The following is an 18,278-nucleotide window of genomic DNA, read 5'->3' on the forward strand; positions in this document are numbered from 1 at the left end:
ACAGTTAGGGACATTGAAGACTTCTTAAAATAGCTACTGGGTATTTGTTTCTTTCTCAAAAGACTATCCAGGCAGTTCATTTCCCCATTTGTTGATTGGCACAAAACCATGGCATCCAAGTATTTCAGGGATGTTGCTAAATGAAGTTTCTACTGACCATCTACTGTGGGTGTAAATGAGCTAACAAGCTCTCCAGTTTAGCGGATGCATCTCATAGTTTTTAATTTCCTATACCCTAGAAAATATGATACCAAATATCTCTTAGGTAAGTATAATAAATTCAGTTTCTCCAATACTAAAAATAGCAATTGGAGTAAATATACGCTAGTGTCAGCAGTGCTTGAATGTGAGGACTGTCACAGCTCACATCCCGAAATCTTTCATTCTGAGCTGAAAAAAAAAAACTGATCCAATCACAAGCACCTGGCAGCTTGCTCTCCCATTCCATTGGAGAAAGCTAATTGCCCTTTCTTAGCACAAAGTGTTGGGACAGAGCACCCTTCTTTCTGTGGATATCCAAAACAAAGGAAAGCTCTGTGGAGCTTGCTCTAAGTCTACAAAGTGTCTGCCATAGAGCAACAAGGAAGTCAACTCATGAGCTTCATGATGTTATGTGATAGCAATCACTATGGCAATATTTTATTTGTACTAAAATGTGATTTGTATGTTAATAAAGTTGTCCGGGGGTCAGAGCTAATAGCAAGCCATCACAGAAGCCGGTTGTAGTGGTACATGCCTTTAATCCCAGCACTTGGTAGGCAGAGCTAGGCAGATCTCTGTGTTCAAGGATACAGTTAGCATTGGAGACACACGCCTTTAATCTCAATACCAACCATAGAAAACCTGGAGGTCTGTACAGACAGGCAATGACGAGGTGGTCATGTGGTTGGGTTTACAACCAATGAGAAGGCAGAACAGAAAGTCTTTATAAAGACAGACACACAGGAAGTAGGTCTCTTTTGGAGAGGTAGGACCACCGCGAGAAGAAGGGTAAGGTTTTTAGCTCTTAGCTCTGACTTCTTGGCTTTCTTCTTTGCATTGGCTCCGTTTCTTATTTAATAAGACAGTTGGTTACATCTACAAATCACAGCCACACCATGTGTATTTACATTTCCTTGGCCTTTCTCACTGCAAGTGTGTCTGTTTCTTATCAGTGTCAATGACAGAGGTTCGGCTTGATTAGCCTTATTTAGCATGACTCAATGTGGTGCAGCAGATTGGTGGCTCCGCCTACTGGGACTGTGTGGTCTCATGTCTCTGATTCCATTCTTTCCTAGAGCAAGTCTAGGAAAGACCCCAGCTCCACCACATGACACACTGCTTGGTGTTGTTCAGAAACAAGCTGTCAAAGTTTCAGGGACTGGAGATCTGTTTCACCTTTCAGGGGACAGCTGGCTGCCCCAGTGACTCAACGTTTCATGCAAAATTCCCCTAAAACTCCAAGGTCCTTGTTGGACTGCCTGGAAATCTCACTAGCACTGAGTGTTAGTGACGCTACCTGACCTCACCAGCACTGTCTCTAACTGTTCAAACAAGGGTTGCAATCAGGATGAACTCAAGGGAAGGCTTTCACTGTACAGTTCCGTGCTTTCTGTGGATAAAGGCACTGAAGATGTAATTACCACGGGAGAACGGACAGTTACGGTGGAGACTACTCATGGGCACCAGCTATTACCCCCAGAGTGGAAGCGCCAGCCTTTCAAACACAATAGATCAGCGTGAAGCCTAATTAATACAGGAATGACTCGCTCTGAATGTTTGGGTAAGCTTCAGTTCTGTGTTCAGCTGAGTTCTTACTTTTCACATGAAAAGACCTACTGAGGAACAGGTTTAAAATATACTAGAATCTTTCAATTCCCCCAATAGAATGTTGTCTGAATTATAGAAATTCTGGAACAAATAGTCTAGTTTGGGAACTTTTTTTTTAATGTGGCACTTGTTAAAATTGGTACACTCCTCATAGGTATTAAACATTTTATTTAAAGGTTTTAATGTAAAAAAATTATACAAATACAGATTACATTATAGTGAACAAGGCAGTATTCTACATGACAAAAATTAAAACAAATTTCTAAACTAAATGTACCGGCACTGAGGACACATGGAACTAGACATCCAATCCAGCTGCATGTGATAAAACTATCTGACCACAGCTTATGCAAAATAAATGCTTTCTAAGACACCAAATGCTAACCACTCCGCCCGTCCATACCGTTATCCTGATGAGTATTCTGAGAGAACTTTTACACGACATACAAAGAGCTGGCATGGCACGTCAGGACTGAAAACCAGAACTCAATTAAAGACATTTGCAATAATTCTGTATAAAATACACACAGTAATTCTTAGTTAAAAAAAGATTTAAGGACAAAGACCACCATTAATAATGGTTAAAACCTCATCATAGAAAAATGCTCATCATTTGTACAGTATCGGCAGAAAATAGACAGGTTTTATTGGGGTGGGGGTAGGGAAGATATGTAACTTGAATTAACCCATCTAAATCTGCTGACAAATGTGCATGATAACTCACTGATTCTCCCTCTTAAACTCTTTCACCACAAAAGCAGACTCACACTCCAGTGAGAAATAAGGTCACATACATAAAAAGAACAACTTGGAGAAAATGTTTCTCAAAATGAGATACAAAATCTCAAGAGTCTTAAGGTAGGCCCAATGATGTGCATTTTTAAACAAACTCTCAGTGATTATTCTATATTCCAAAATGCCCCAAGGAAAACAGCACCACTTAAAAGGTAATAAACATATTGACACCAGAATTCTCTACAAGTTTATGATGCGAACACTGCCTTTTGATTTAAACTAAGTTCTAAGTATTAGGGAAACATAGATACCTCTCAAACATAAAAATGCACATAAGCAATTGCTTTCTGGTGTGCATTTCCTGCATTTATTTGGCTGCTCCCCACCCCTACACATTTATTTATTGCAGGGGAGGGGTGTGCAAGTGCCATGTGTACCAACTTGTGGGATCTGGTTCTTTCCTTTACCACATGAGTTTCGGGCATCAAACTCAGGTCAGAGGCTTGGCAGCAAGAGCCTTTCCCTGCTGAGCCACCTCACTGGTTCCTTATTTGGCCTCAATCAGTGGAGGTTTTCATTGTTCTCAGCCTTAAGTTATTTGAAGAAAAGAAAATACATGACACAAACCTGGGGAAACTTACACTTCTAATGAAATGTAGCGTCCCCCAAAAGATAATTTTCAAATGCCTAGATGGTTTAAATCATTATAAGCAGAACACTAGAGAGCATTCCTAAAATTAAATTTTACTGATTTGATAACTGTAGTTTATTTAGATAATTATTTTAAAGTTCTTTATATAAAAATATTTAAAATAAACAGCAGAATGATGCTAAAAATGGTACTTTTTTTAAATAAAATGTTCCTAACTACTACTATTAATAAAAATAGTGTGGAGAACTAAATAACTCTGCCCCTGAAATGCATTCTATTATGTATTACATTTGTTACCTAAGACGTAAAAACTCAGGAAGAGCTAGAACTGTGATGTGAGTACACATGTGTTATACTCAAGTTCTTTTACTATTGTTCTTGATTTCATTGGAGACACCATTAGCAGGTCTCAAAAGTACAAGAAATGTACTTTGAGGAAGGAATCAAAAGTAGTTAAGACATTCTACTTAGAAGATAAATTATTTTCCTATACTCTAAATAATAAAATATGTATGTACATTCTGCCTCCCCTGAATGAATGGAGTGCTCTTCTAATTGGGTAAGAAGTGAGTGTCTCCTCACTATTTAAACCAAATCTCAAAGTCCAACTGTAGGATTCATTCCCAATAAGAAATAACACACCATCACTGCTCTTTCTGCAGCTGCTTTAAACGTCTATTTTCCTTTATATGTACTGAGCAACTGTCCATTCATGTGCCTTCCGGGTCTCTGAACTACATGTATCAGCATGCTAGTTTTCACTGAAAAGGCAAGCTCAGAAGCTAACCCCTTAGTCTGAAAAAAAGAATTTTAAAACACAAAATAAATAAATCATTGTGCCAGTTTTTCAAACACGGCTACTAATTTATAACCCAATTCTTAGTAAAACTAGTCAATTGTATATCAATTTGATAACTGCTCCTTTAAATAGCAATAATTATCCAAGTAATGAGAAAATTTATAGGAGGATTCTTAAACTCAAGGAACTCTGAAACTAGGAATACAAGATGTATTGTGAATTACCCTCCATTACACAATCAAGCCTTCAGCTGACTTAACACAAGATGACACCAACTGTAGGAGACTGATGACGTCATCCCACTGTGTGTCACAACGCAACAGAGACTCTGTTTGAGAAGCTGTGGTATTTCCTTAAACAAAAGACAACTTCCTCACTCATTCCTAGGCCTCTGGAGAGCAAGTGTAACTGAAGTCTGACCTGACTGTGGGGAAGCTAGTTTCATTTTTTTTTTTTTCTTAGCTCTACTTAGCTCTATGATTCCTGTCGTCTCTAACAGGATAGTGAGAGTTCTCAGAATGTCAACTGTGACCAGGCTAACAGGTTGATCCATGCACTAAATGACGGTAAGCAAATGAGAGCTGAAAGGAAGGGTCAGACACATTCTTCTGCAGACATCAAAAGAGGGTTGATATACTCAAAACCTTCAAATTCAGACTGATCAATCTTCCTCACGATGTCACTGTTGAAAGAAAAATAAATTCATTGTCATCATAATCAGGACTCTTTCAGCCTTTACACAGTGAGATACAGGCACAAAGAAAACAGAGGGCTAAATGACCTTAACTGTGGAAAGAGAACAAGCCCTTAGATTCATCACAAAGTCACTTCTAGAAGAACCAGGAAAACCAATAACCCCACAAGCAGCCGTCAAGCCAAGAGGACTCAGAAGCAGCCCGAGGGTCTTTAAAGACACAGAGACTATCACAACCCCTGAACTTCTGCCCAGTAGCACTCTTGATGGAGGTGGACAGCCAGGCAGATGGGGAAGGGAAGGGAAGAAGTGGGCCAAAGAAAAGGGCAGCAGAGACAGGAGACCTGGAGCAGAGGAGGGCTGGCACTGTGGCCCACTGCACACCTAGCTTAACACACAGCAAGCGCAGAACTGCCAACACTCCAGTACCAAAGGGACATGCCACACTGCCAAGCACAAAGTAGAGCTCTCTCCTTGAAGGAGCAGCATATATTGGAAAGCCCTAAGAGAAAGCAGTGTGCTATATTTCGCTCGCGTGCGCACGCACGCACGCGCACACACACACACACACACACACTCGTGAGCTCCCGTGCACATGTGGTCGACAGCAGGTGGCTTCCTTGGTCACTGCCCACCTTACATTCTGAGCAGGGTTTCTCGATGGACCTGGAGCTCACTGGTCCGGTGGATGGGTAATGAGCTCCAGGTCCCCAGCATCTCTGCATCTTAGGTACTAGGAGTGTAGATATGTGCTGTCACACTCGGCTCTTTATACGGGTGCTGGAGATCTGAACTCAGGTCCACATGCTCACATGGCAAGCACTTTACCAAGTGAGACATCTCCCCACCCCACTGTCTGCTAAATTTCCTACAGTGTAAGCCAAGTCCTGTTCTAACCACACAACAAAGGGAGGCGATATCGAGCTGGAGAAATCATTATGCGTTCATCATACAAGCACGTGGATTGGACAGACTGGGAGGTCTGGAGAAATGAAGAAACCATCGGCGGTGGAGCCGGGAACGGAAGGGTGCTAAGGGGGAGGTGCTACTGGAAGGACGGCTGTGCTACATCTAAGACTCTGCCGATCATCCCCGCTGATCAAAGGTCTAGTCGGAAAAGTGAGAAGATCTCAGTCAGTAAAAATGACAGAGGAGACACAGCAGGAGAGAGAGAGAGAGAGTGTGACACCCACCATCAGGGAGTGGTAAGGGATAGACTGACTGCTCAGAACACCTTTTGTGTTTTAGTGAAATGGCCAAAGGGGAGGCAGGAACGGAGTGGGGGGTGCGGACAGCTGTTACCTGGGTGGTTTCTGATTAGGGCTGAAGAATTGAACAGTCCTTCATGAAGCACACTGACTAGGATGCACAGTAAAGGGAAGAAGGAATCGACTAGGCGACTAGGGGCCTGGTCCTATGCCCTTGGAACAGTGTGAATGAGACTGGATCTGGGATTAAGACAACAGGAGAAGAAAAGAAAGCTCAGGTCCAAGCGCTAAAGGAGAGACCTCCCCAAGCCGCCTCAGCGTGGGCACTGGAGGACGTGGTGGGGGGAGACCTCCCCAAGCCGCCTCAGCGTGGGCACTGGAGGACGTGGTGGGGGAGAGACCTCCCCAAGCCGCCTCAGCGTGGGCACTGGAGGACGTGGTGGGGGAAGAGACCTCCCCAAGCCGCCTCAGCGTGGGCACTGGAGGACGTGGTGGGGGAAGAGACCTCCCCAAGCCGCCTCAGCGTAGGCACTGGAGGACGTGGTGGGGGAAGAGACCTCCCAAGCCGCCTCAGCGTGGGCACTGGAGGACGTGGTGGGGGAAGAGACCTCCCCAAGCCGCCTCAGCGTGGGCACTGGAGGACGTGGTGGGGGAAGAGACCTCCCCAAGCATGGCTGAATCTGGCCGACAGGATGGGTGGTGGTGTGACAGGCAGACACAAGGTGTGACATCAACCGAGGGGCAGCACAGAGAAACTACAAAGGTCATCAACTAAAAACAACTCTGGTTTTAGACTCCAGCTATCGAGGTGTCTTCTGACAAAGTTCAGCAGACGGAGGTGCTCAGGAGCACCACGGAGGGGCAGTGGACGCTGCTCAGAAAGCACCCTCACTTCCTCTCCACAGAACCTTGTGAGGCAGACAACATGAGAAGGAACAGGTCAGCAGAGAAGTTAGCAGTTCCACAGAGTGGCACAGCCGGGGAGAAGGACATGGGCTCGCTCGAGTGTCTCTCTTCTGATTAACCCCACGCTCTTTCTAACTCAGTTCGGTCTCAGTGAGCTTTTTGTGAAATCAGGCTGTGATCATCCATGAATGTCACAGGCCTTTTGCCCCACAGCCATCTGCCCATTTGGTTAGTAGTCACTTAAATAACTAGCATCCACCATGCAGGGCCAGCTAAAGTCTCTAAGGTACAAATGAAGACAGCAAACAGAAGGCTGCCGTGGACAGAACCACGCGGCATCCTGGTCTCCGGATGACACTGTGCGGAATGCCATACCTTTCACAGACATCGGGGAGATGAGGACTCACCAAACCACGCTTTGAAACCTAGAAATGAAGAGACCAGCCTGACCTGCCAAAGTTTAAGAAGCAAGTCACCCTACGAATGTCTGGAAGACAACAGAAGGCAGGAAGGAATGCTGGCCACGCCGACAAGAGTCCGGCAGACACTGCTTCTTCCTTTACTAAGAACATGACAAGCATTTCTCTGACCATCTGAAGACGGAAAGAACGAAGTGACAGAGAACATGGGGCCTCAGAGGAGGCGGAGATTCCGAGGAAAAGCAAACTAAGTGTGTCTTTAGGCAGGAGGGAAGTGCTGGAAAACCAAGGCGGTGACGCGAGGGGAGCTGGAACCGGGGAGGGCGGGACACAGGCCAGGGCTAGGAAGGAGAGGGTGGCCTTCCGGGAATGAGGGCTTTCCCGCAGGAGGAGAGAGGCACAGTCCTGAGACACAAGTTGCCTGAGGTCATCTGCACCCGAGGTCGCAGTTCCTGCAGTCAGAGTCAAGAGTCAAGGCTAGTCCCTTGAGCGAAGGCTCTAAGAACAGCTGCAAAGAATGCCCGACTGAGATACAAGTGAAGTGAACGCCAAGGACAAAGGTGAGAGAGAGAGAGAGAGAGAGACTATGAAAATAACCTCGAGCTCCTCTAAGTGTACCTGTAAAAGAGGTGACACCCACAACTATTCGGACCCCTGCCGCCGGCTAGACTAGAGCCTCCCTCGTGTCACTTTCATAAGGCCACCCAGAAACTCAGAGAGGTGCTCAGAGCAGATGGGGCAGTGTAGCCCAGTGTAAACTACAGGCCCTGGCCAGTCAGCCCTGGGTGCAAATGCTGACACCTGTCTACCTCTGCTTAACCTCTCCGAGCCTTGGTTTCTCATCTGTAAAGTGAAGATGACCACACCCACTCCCAAGGCTGTTGTGAGAATGGGATAAGATAATGCATACAAAGCAAGTAGATAAAACCATTGCTGGAGTGTTAGTCAGCATAATGGATCCAAATACTCAGCAATGGAATGGCTACATATAAATTATATATAATATTTTCATAAACAATTAAATAGCCTTGAGATTTAGATTTCAAAAGAAGTTTAAAAACATTTTAGTGTGTAGAATTACTTACTCATCATCTGGAGTGAGCTGAACTGGTTCATTAGTAAACTGGGAGTCAAAGTTATCCAAACCAAACTCTCCAGAAATGTTTGGTTTAAAGGGCGGCACCACCTGCTTTTGCTCCATCTAAAAGGACACACAGATGAAAGCTCAGGTCTGCATTCATGAACACTGACTGCGCCTCTACGACTGGCTCTGTTCTCTGAGTCTCACCAGGCATGCTGCTGTACAATTCCAGCAACAAGCAACCAGGGCCACATCTCAGCAATCTGAACATTGGTGTGGGCCTCCGTAATATTACATACTGCTCCAGTACATTAATATTCTGTTTTATTTCTAAAGTTTTTTGTTTCTTGTCTGTTGTTTGTTTTTCAAGACAGGGTTTCTCTGTGTAGCCCTGGTTATCCTGGAACCCACAGAGATCCACCTGCCTCTGTCTCCTGAGTGCTGGGGGTAAAGTTGTACGCCACCACTGCCCAGCTCTCTTAAAATTTTTTATAAGTACCATTGAGTAGTTTTAAGTTATTTAAGCTATCATATCTTAGCTTTTCAATAACTTATTAATGTAATAAAAGTTGGTCCTTAGTTATAATAAAACCCAACCAAGGGAAAAAATTTACATACCATGTCCCAGTCCACGTTTCGGAAAAATGGGTGTCCTTGGATGTCAGCAAATCCAGTTTGAGGGTGACAACCCAATCGTTCCTTTGGGTCCTATGGCAGAAGCAGTGTTTCAAGAGGTAGATGAGTGAGGTTCCTACCTAATGATGCCTTTGTTTGAGAAACTGAAATGTCTAGCTGTTTCTAGAAAGCCCCCTACCAGACCCAAGTGAGTCATCTAGAGTTCACAACAGGGAAAGTTTCCACCCAGCTCTTCATCAGCTTATCAAGGCAGTAAGTGGAGAATATGACACCAGACATAATCCCAGCACTCAGGAGGCAGAGGCAGGCGGATCACTGTGAGTTTGAGGGCAGCCTGGTCTACAGAGTGAGTTTTAAGATAGGCTTCAAAGTTATACAGAGAAATTGTCTCAACCCCCCCCCCCAAATCTATCTATCTATATATATATCCGTTCTAGGCCATCCTCTGTTTCAGAGAATGCAAGGTTAGCCTGAGCTACATGATATTGTTTTTTAAATGGGAGTGTACTATTGCCGATCTTTGTTAATGAAAGAATGTGAGGAAAAATAAGGCCAGCATTTAGCTATGTCTTTCTCATGAGCCAGAGTTCAGTTATTATTAAGAAACCTCTGAACGTTGCCACACTTACATTTTAGCTCAGTGTTATAGCCTATGCTCAACCACAGCAACAAACCCTATTTGTCTAAAACAAGACACAGCAATTATCTGATCACTGACTGCGATGGAGGCTGGACCTACCTCACAAAGCCTTGGCTTTTATTCCTGCTGTGAATAGATAGAAGGCATTTTATTTTATACATTAGCATCTCTCAATTTCATTTCTCATTGTGTGAAACATAAGCTTTCCAGTTTAAATCTTCCCTCACATAAAATAGCCATCCAGGGACCAGAGAGATGGCTCAGTGGTTAAGAGCACACTAACTGCTCTTCTAGAGGGTCTGGGTTGGATTCCCAACACTCACATGGCAGCTCACAACCAACTCTGAATCCAGTTCCAGGAGATGTGATGCCCCCTTCTGGCTTCCTTGTGCAACAGTAGTGCATGGGATACACAGATATGCATGCAGGTAAAACACTCCTGACACACAAAATAAAAAAATAGCCTTCTAAACTAAATGCCAATTTCCAATTTTATTGAAGTTCAACCTTATCTGCTCAAGGAGGTAAATATAACCCATTTTCTACCTTCATTTATTTGAAATAAAATTTATGAATCCCAAATTCGCAATCTTAGATCCTAAGCCCTCCTGGCGTACTAACAACTCCAAGCAATCAAGTGATGTTACATTTTAAGATGCCATTTCACTTCCTCTGAATTTTATCTAAATACTGGGTTCTTAATATGAAACAGATAGCAAACACTACTGACCACATGCTCAAAAAATACATGGTGATGAATGGGTTTTATGGATAATGATACACAGAAATAGAACTGAAAATGCAATTATAGCTAATCCTAAAGCCTCCATTTTTCCTCCACTAACATGATATTATGTATCACTTACATTAAAAGCATCAAATGCAGTATCTAGTTGGGGGCAAATTAAATTGGCCATGCGGCAAGGATAAACAGGTCAGGATTTGATAGTGTCTCATTGGTTATGAAATAAAATTCCACCATAACTGAAAAGTTACATAATCACACTGCCTGAGCCTCCGCTCACCAGGCTGCACCTCCACTCACCAGCCTGAGCCTCCAATTACCAGGCCTGAGCCTCCAATTACCAAGCCTGAGCCTCTGCTCACCAGGCTGAGCCTCCATGTCCCAGGCTGAGCCTCTGCTCACCAGGCCGACTTACACAGGTAAAGAAATCATATTAGATTTTACACACAATTCTTACCTTGTTGAGAAAACTCTTCAGTACACTTGCTGCTTTTACAGACAGAGAACGTGGTATGCGAATTTGCTTTTCCAAAATAACTAGAAAGATAAGAATGACAGTGCAATTTTCAGCTTTTTATGTGGCCTGGATGTTTAAGTTTTTTCTTTAGATTCTAAGCTATTTAAGGTGTTCCAGCAGAAAACCATTATCTACATAACTGAAACACTTTATGTATTTTCCTAATCCCTTGACCCTCCTTCTCACAGCTGGCCCCTTATCTGAACATTGCATTTACTATTTACAAACATGTTTTATTTTTCACTATCTAACTGTGCCTCAGTTTTTTCCTCTGTAAACAGAAATAGAAACAATACCTGCTTCACAGTGTTCTTATGACACACGAAAGTTAATAATGTCAAGTTCTTGCATATGTAACACAGAATTGTACCAGGAAATGTGAAATTATTCTCCAAAGCCACTGTCAACCTCCCCCACACACACACACACTAGCAGTCCTGAGAGTTCCCGCTGCTCATACCCTCATGAGCACTAACCAGTTATTATCAGACCAAAGTCTCTGTCAAATGCATAGGCATGAAACTGTAGCTCATTAACACTTAGTGTGTATTTTTCTAATTCCTAGTGAGCCCGAGGGGCTTCTCATAGTCTTAATGGCCCTTTGGTTCCCTATAACATTAAACATCTTCGCATCCTGTGAGGGTTTTAACTACTAAATGCAGAATTTTGTGGACACTGTCACACTTTGTGGTAAAGGTCCCTGGGCTTGGCCTCCTGCTTCTGTTCCGTTTGACTTTTAGCAAGCAGTTCTCACTGTGAGCACCCCGAGTCCTTAACAGTGCTCTGAGCTCTGATATCTTCACACTCTACTTTTCTTGAACTTGGGCACGAAGCCAAGGGCTCCTGCACCAAGACTAGTCTCTCTAGGCAGTAGATGCCCTGCTTCAGCATCCAGGACAGACAAGCTCAGCTGCGTCGTTAGGAGTGTGATGTGGGAAGGAAACTGTGAATGAAGTGCAGACTAGAGAAGCAGGAAGGGTGCATTTAAAAACTATCCAAACTACATAAAGTTAGGAGTGCATGTCCAAATTATTCTTTTTCTTACTCAGAATTATAATTTTGCTCTAGGTTATTCACAGAGAATCTCTACAAAATACTGTGAATTACCTTGGAATAGATAATCCTCTGTATTTTGATCGGGGTTATCGGAGCTCCCAACAATATCAAATGGAGACCTTCCCGCCATCATCTCAAACATGAGCACTCCAAGAGCCCACCAGTCAACACTGAAGCCTTTGGAAAGAAATTTTAAATAATAAGTCTTCTCTGTATTCATGAAAAGCCAGCAATCAGAAATTTATTATGAGATGAAAATGTAAACATGATGAAAAAGTAAATTCTAATTAGATTATAAATAGATGGTAGGCACTAAGAACTACAGAAATACTTGGTCCAAGCCTAAAAGGAACATCTATGTAAGAATCCCTCCTCCCAAGAGAGGGGTCGTGGTGAAAGAGGGTGGAGACTAAAAATGCAGGAGGTGCTGGACCAATGCAGGGAACAAAGCTTCCAGACCAGCAGGGCGGCTCTGCCTCACAGCGGCTGGGAGAGCACCCACAAGTCCCGGGAGACTCCAGCCAGGCTGAGTGCCAGCATGAGAGGCAGCGGACACCAGGAGCTACGGCAAGCGACAGGGGCTGGGAGGGCTTTTCTCTAAGAGAGCTGCTCCTTCTCAGCTGACCGTGCTCCCGGGGGCAGCACAAACTGGACACCAAGAGTGAAAAAGAGAAAGACACAGTTGGATGAAGGGAAGTCGAAGGTGGATTTGGGAGGAACGGGAAGTGGGAAGATAGGATCAAAACATATTGTATGAAATTCTCAAAGCACTAATAAAAATAATAAATATAGATGAAAAAAATTAATGGAAGCTAGATGTGGTGATGCACTTTAATTCCAGCACTCGGGAGGCAGAGGCAGTCAGATCTCTTTGAGTTCAAGACCAGCCTGGCTACATAGCAAGTTCCAGGACAGGCAGGGTTATGTAGAAAGACCCTGGCTCAGGAAAAAAAAAAAAAAAGAAAAGAAAAAAAAGAATGTAGTGTCTGGCACCTGACAAGCACCCAGCCTCCATCTTTTAGACTCCTAGGGGAAATATCCAATAGGAACCTGAACAATCTTCTAGAAGTTCAAGACACTGGCTTCACACAGCTGATGGTTTAAAACCTATGTGGCTTCCTGGCTACTGTGATCTAGGCATATTATTCAAACTGTTCTGTACATCAGTTTCCTCATTTGTAAAACAGGTCAGTAATGCTGACCTCAGGTTTATAAGGGAACTTGAAGTTAACTGTTTATAGCAGTTCTGGCCATGCTCAGTGTTTGTCACTAGTAAAGTATTTAAATGTATACTCCCCCAAATACCAAACTCTTTTTGGCTTTGGTTTCAGAATCTGAGGGTCTTCATGTAGGTTAACAGAATCAAGAAAAGCTTATATTAATGAGTAATAAAATGCTATAGCATATTATACTGTCATTGGTACCATATTAAACCACCAATATAGCAATAGCTAAAATACCACTTATTTATTTATTACCATAATCTTCTCCTCTTAAAATTTCAGGAGCAATGTAATTGGGAGTTCCACAGAAAGTGCTAGTCGTATCTCCAGGCCGTAATCCTTCCTTTCATAGGGGGGAAAAAAGCAGGAAAAAAGATACAAAATTTACCTCTTCCATTTCATCTGTCTAAATTCAGCATGTATACGCAATACATTAAACCTAAACAACATCACTAGAAACAGTTACCTTATCATGAAAACTGTCATTGCTACTAAATATCGTAAAGAAAACTTATTCACCCTAGATGTTGTTAAAGTCAGTTTAGCAAGAGGCAGGTGGATCTCTGCGACTTTGAGGCCAGCCTGGTTGACAGAGTGAGTTCCAGAACAGCCAGGCCTACACAGAGAAATCCTGTCTCAAAAAAACAAAAACAATAAGCAAACAAAACCCCACAACAACAACAACAAAACCCAAAGCAAACCAAACAAAAACCTGCTTTTAAAATAATATTTGTTGGGCTGGAGAAATGACTCAGAGGTTAAGAGCACTGGCTGCTCTTCCAGAAGTCCTGGGTTCAATTCCCAGCACCCACATGGTGGCTCACAGCCGTTTGTAATGAAATTTGGTGCCCTCTCCTGGCCTGCAGTCAGAACACTGTATGCACAACAAATAAATATACAAACAAATAAATATAACAAAATATTTGTTAAAATTCAGTACAAAATCGAATTCACATGACTAAAATTAATCATCTTACACAACTGTTGACATGACAATGCTCTGTTTCTGGTCACTTCTTCTGCTTTGGTGAACAATTAAGGCACAATACACACACAAGTCAAGTAGAGAAAATACTCAATAATAAATGGAACAACCATTAAGAACTGTAACAAATATACATTTTTGTATACCTATTAATATATTCTTTGAGAATAAAAATGAACATGTTAAGAAAATGTCATGGTCTTCAATCATGAGATCCTAACATTTCTATATCAGAAAATATATCCCACACACCAGTAACTAATAAACAGAGAAAATTTTAGATTAAAAACTGAAACTAAAAAGAAAAAAACCAAGCATGGTGCTACACACGTAATCCCAGCCTTTTGAAGACTAAAGCAGGAGGATTATTAACTCAGGGACAACCTCAACTACATAGGTTTTGAGACCTTGTCTCAAAAGAACAAAACCAAACCCACCCAAACAAACAGGAAATAAAGCCAATCCAACAACCAAATATGTTACATGTGCCCATCTACATGGTTTAAATATGGTCAAATTCATCTGGAAAAGGGAAGGACAGAGAGTCATAAAAGAAAGACTCCTTGAAGGCTAGGGAGATGGCTTGGGGGGTAAATTCTTGCCAAGCTGGTCTTGAGCTCAGGACCATCCTGCTCCAACCTTGCAAAGGTGAATCATCATGCCTCTGCCTCCTTGTACAATTGGTAATTCTAACTAATATTCAAACAGTGACTCAAGAAAAAAAAAAGAAAGAAAGAAAGAAAGAAAGAAAGAAAGAAAGAAAGAAAGAAAGAAAGAAAGAAAGAAAGAAAGAAGGAAAGAAACTACTGTCTTCTCTGTGTAGCCTTGGCTGTCCTGGAACTCACTCTGTAGACCAGGCTGGCCTTGAACTCAGAGATCCACCTGCCTCTGCCTCCCAAGCTCTGGGATTAATTTTTTATTTTATTTTATTTTTTTTTTTAACCAGAGAGAAAAAAACACTCTGGGGGTAAAAATGGCAGAACAGCATCCTGAATGTAAGTGAAGGATACATAGGAGTCCACTGGCTAAACCTTTTCACTATTTACAAACAAAAATTTATGTAAGAGAATAATTTAAGGTGTATCATAGGAAAAATGGTCTTGAGTTTTATACATTATGTGAAAGTAACATTAAAGCCTCAATACCATTTGAGTGTTTATGAATGTAAGAATGTGGAGTCCTGCTCTGGTGCAACCCTCCAGGTGGATGAACACAATGCACACTCACACACCTGGGGTGTCTGTTGGAGTAGTGTTACTAAGTAGAACAGTTCTCTAGACACATCGTGGGAAAAGACCAGACCTCCAGACGAAACAGTGCTGCCAAAGACTAAACACCAACACAGACAAAGTGAAACGCTTACTTGACTTTTATCATACTTTATGTCAGAGATTTAAAATTTAAGTACAAAAACAGACTCCCAAGGAAAATCTGCAAAGTAGGTTCAGGGTCTACTAAAAGGTGCAAGATTGGAAACTGATATAAAAGTACTGTGTTAACATAATGAGGACTGTAGGCAACTTTTTATTTCCAACTTTTCTTCAAAAGCATAACAGCTTTCAAGACAAAAAGTTACAATCAATTAAAACAACTAACCCTACACAGCACACATATCCCAGATGACGTGGAATTCTGCGGATGGCTGAACAGCCAGGGTGTACATTCATCCTAATCAAGGCAGTGAATCATTTCTCACCCAAATACGAAGTTCCTTAACTGACAGTCACAGCTGTCTGGAGGGTCTCTCACCTTACACATGCCATAGTCCGTGAGTTTAATGTGTCCTTCAGAGTCCAGCAGCACATTGTCCAACTTCAAATCTCTATAAATGATCCCTCGCTCATGAAGATAATTTAGAGCTAGACTGATTTCTGCAGAGTAAAACCTTGAATTGAAAAAAAAGTATGATTTTGTTATGAACAGCCACCACTTGAAAACCCTAAATATACAATGAACACAAATAGCAGATTATAATATGTAATAGGCATATTACAATCTACTATGTAAATTAACCTAGTTCAGTCTCCTCATGACTTACACAGAATATAGGGGCAACAAGGTAACTTGCTGCTGGACTGTTTTTGACTAGTAGCCCCGAAAGGTCAGGCAGCTCTAAGGAAGAGATCCAACTCAAACAAAGAGCTCACTTACCTGGCATGCTCTTCAGGAAGCTTTCTCTGTCGCTGCATGTGGAACATTAGGTCCCCTCCATTGACATACTCTATGACAAAGAACAACCTGAAACAGGGAAAACCACACAGAGCCCAGTCAAAGCGAGTCAGACAGCTCAGGCATTTTCAATAGGACAGCGATCGCCACAGCAGAAAGGCGTTCTGAAGGAGTCAGTCCTCGCCTAGAACTCAGCTGCAACAAGAGGCATGGACACAGGAAAGCAGCCCAGCACGGCACAACTACACCGATTCCACTCTTGGGCTAAGGAGCTACTTACTAGGTGAGTCATGTTTGAATGTCACTAAGGTAAAGAAGACATTATGTCACAGATGAGAGTGTGCAGGCCATCAAGGGCTGGCTAGCCATGCTGTTTCTTAGGGGCCCCTTCTCCCTCTCCCTCTCTTTCCTTGTTTCCTACTAGTGACTGGTGTCAGATCGGTATTGCTGATTGTAGCAGGAAGTTCTGAAGTGCTCCCACAGAAATTACAGGAAGCACATGAAATGAAGCCCAGTGACATTCTGTCACCTTTTAATCTTACCTGCTTTCTGTCTGGAAGCAAGAATGCAGCCCAACAAGAAAAGGGTGATTGGATGCCTGCTCAAAAACATGCTTCTCTGTCTGCACCCAGTCAATATCCTATTTCAAAGTTCAAGGAAATCTATGTCAAATGAAATGACCAAAAACTCATGATAAATTTGTTCTTAGTAAGTCAATGATCACAAATGTTAATTGATTAGACTAAATATCAAAACCACTTACTGTCACGAAACAAAACTTATATAAAGAGAAAATACCATTAACAAAATGTCCAATATTATGAAACAGTCTTGAACTCTTAGAAAGCTCAAGTACTTCCCTTGACAATAATATGCCTTAGCCTTGACTTTATTTTTACCTAAGGCCTGTTCTTAGAAAAGTAGACCAAAATAATAATACAGAAATGCTGAAGTGGTGCGCTTTGGTTATGACTGTGTATGTGTGGTACTCTGGATTAAACCAGGGCCTTCTGAACACTGGGGTTTGTCTAGAAGTAGAAAAAACATCACCACTTACCTCATCATCATTGACAAGCTCTTTTTTCACAACTTTCATTGCATAAATGCGATCTGTTTTTTTTAATCGAACCAACAGTACTTTGGCATAGCTTCCTCTCCCTATAACTCGAAGCAAATCGAAATCCTGGAGACCCAGACTTGATGACGCTTTACCACTTTCCCTGGTGTTGGTCGCCTGTTGAAGACATTTAACCAACAAAGTTTTACCTGGAAATGTTTTGCTCAATATTTTATATTTCTAACAAACTGTTCTAATTACAATGATTTTAAAGTGTTTTCATAACATAAGATATTTTAAGTTCTGAACTCTTTTCTTATCTCTCCTAAAACCTTCGAGACAGGATGAGCTTGTGAGTTAAGAAGGAGTAAGAATGGACTTGAAATCTAAGCAATGCTAAAGGATGCTTTAAAGAACCTGACAAATTTTAAGGACAATCGTGTGTATCTGTTTGGTTTTCCAAACAGATTTAAAGTTAAACAGAATATCAAGATGGAAGAGTCTGCTAAGAATCTGGTAAAAGCTAGATAAATGTAACCTGAGCTGTGGGGGGACACACTCCTCACAGTATAGGAGATGCTACAGGCAGAACATGAGCACGAGGCACTACAGTTAACAGGAGATTTGGTATTAAAGGGATGGCAAAGTAATAACCTCTATAATTCATTCAAAACTAGAAATTTAAACTTCTGTCAATTTATGCAGATTATTAAAGATAATCTTTTATAAGATATCTGCAAATCCAAAATGAAAACCTTCAGGGACCATGCCGATAGCTCAATACTGCAAAGTCATCAACATGTAACCACAAATGCCCCACAAGAATAAAGCAGGAATCCTCTGGTGAAAAGTGTCAAGGAAAGAAAAGGAAGATAGGAGAGGGAAGGGGAGAGGGGGAGGGGGGGAAATAAAAGCTCCAGATCTGACTCCTTGGCTTCTGCAGGCAC

At 42.2% G+C, this 18,278-nt stretch overlaps 1 protein-coding gene across 2 annotated transcripts in view; it reads right to left on the reverse strand.

The window, feature by feature from the left end:
* Positions 1-1,903: 1,903 nt before the first annotated feature.
* The window catches only part of Prkci (protein kinase C iota), a 64,273-nt gene continuing 47,898 nt past the window's right edge, over positions 1,904-18,278 (reverse strand). For both annotated transcript variants that reach the window (XM_028872604.2, XM_037206511.1), the window contains exons 9-18: positions 17,332-17,508; positions 16,817-16,914; positions 16,257-16,343; positions 15,855-15,990; positions 13,376-13,463; positions 11,949-12,074; positions 10,782-10,861; positions 8,922-9,011; positions 8,308-8,423; positions 1,904-4,677 (exon numbers count right to left, since the gene is read on the reverse strand). In XM_028872604.2, the coding sequence (XP_028728437.1) occupies positions 4,590-4,677; positions 8,308-8,423; positions 8,922-9,011; positions 10,782-10,861; positions 11,949-12,074; positions 13,376-13,463; positions 15,855-15,990; positions 16,257-16,343; positions 16,817-16,914; positions 17,332-17,508 (1,086 nt within the window). In that variant the 3' untranslated portion in view covers positions 1,904-4,589. The remainder of the gene's footprint in view (positions 4,678-8,307; positions 8,424-8,921; positions 9,012-10,781; positions 10,862-11,948; positions 12,075-13,375; positions 13,464-15,854; positions 15,991-16,256; positions 16,344-16,816; positions 16,915-17,331; positions 17,509-18,278) is intronic.

Source organism: Peromyscus leucopus, chromosome 6, assembly GCF_004664715.2.
Source record: "Peromyscus leucopus breed LL Stock chromosome 6, UCI_PerLeu_2.1, whole genome shotgun sequence".
Classification (NCBI taxonomy): domain Eukaryota; kingdom Metazoa; phylum Chordata; class Mammalia; order Rodentia; family Cricetidae; genus Peromyscus; species Peromyscus leucopus.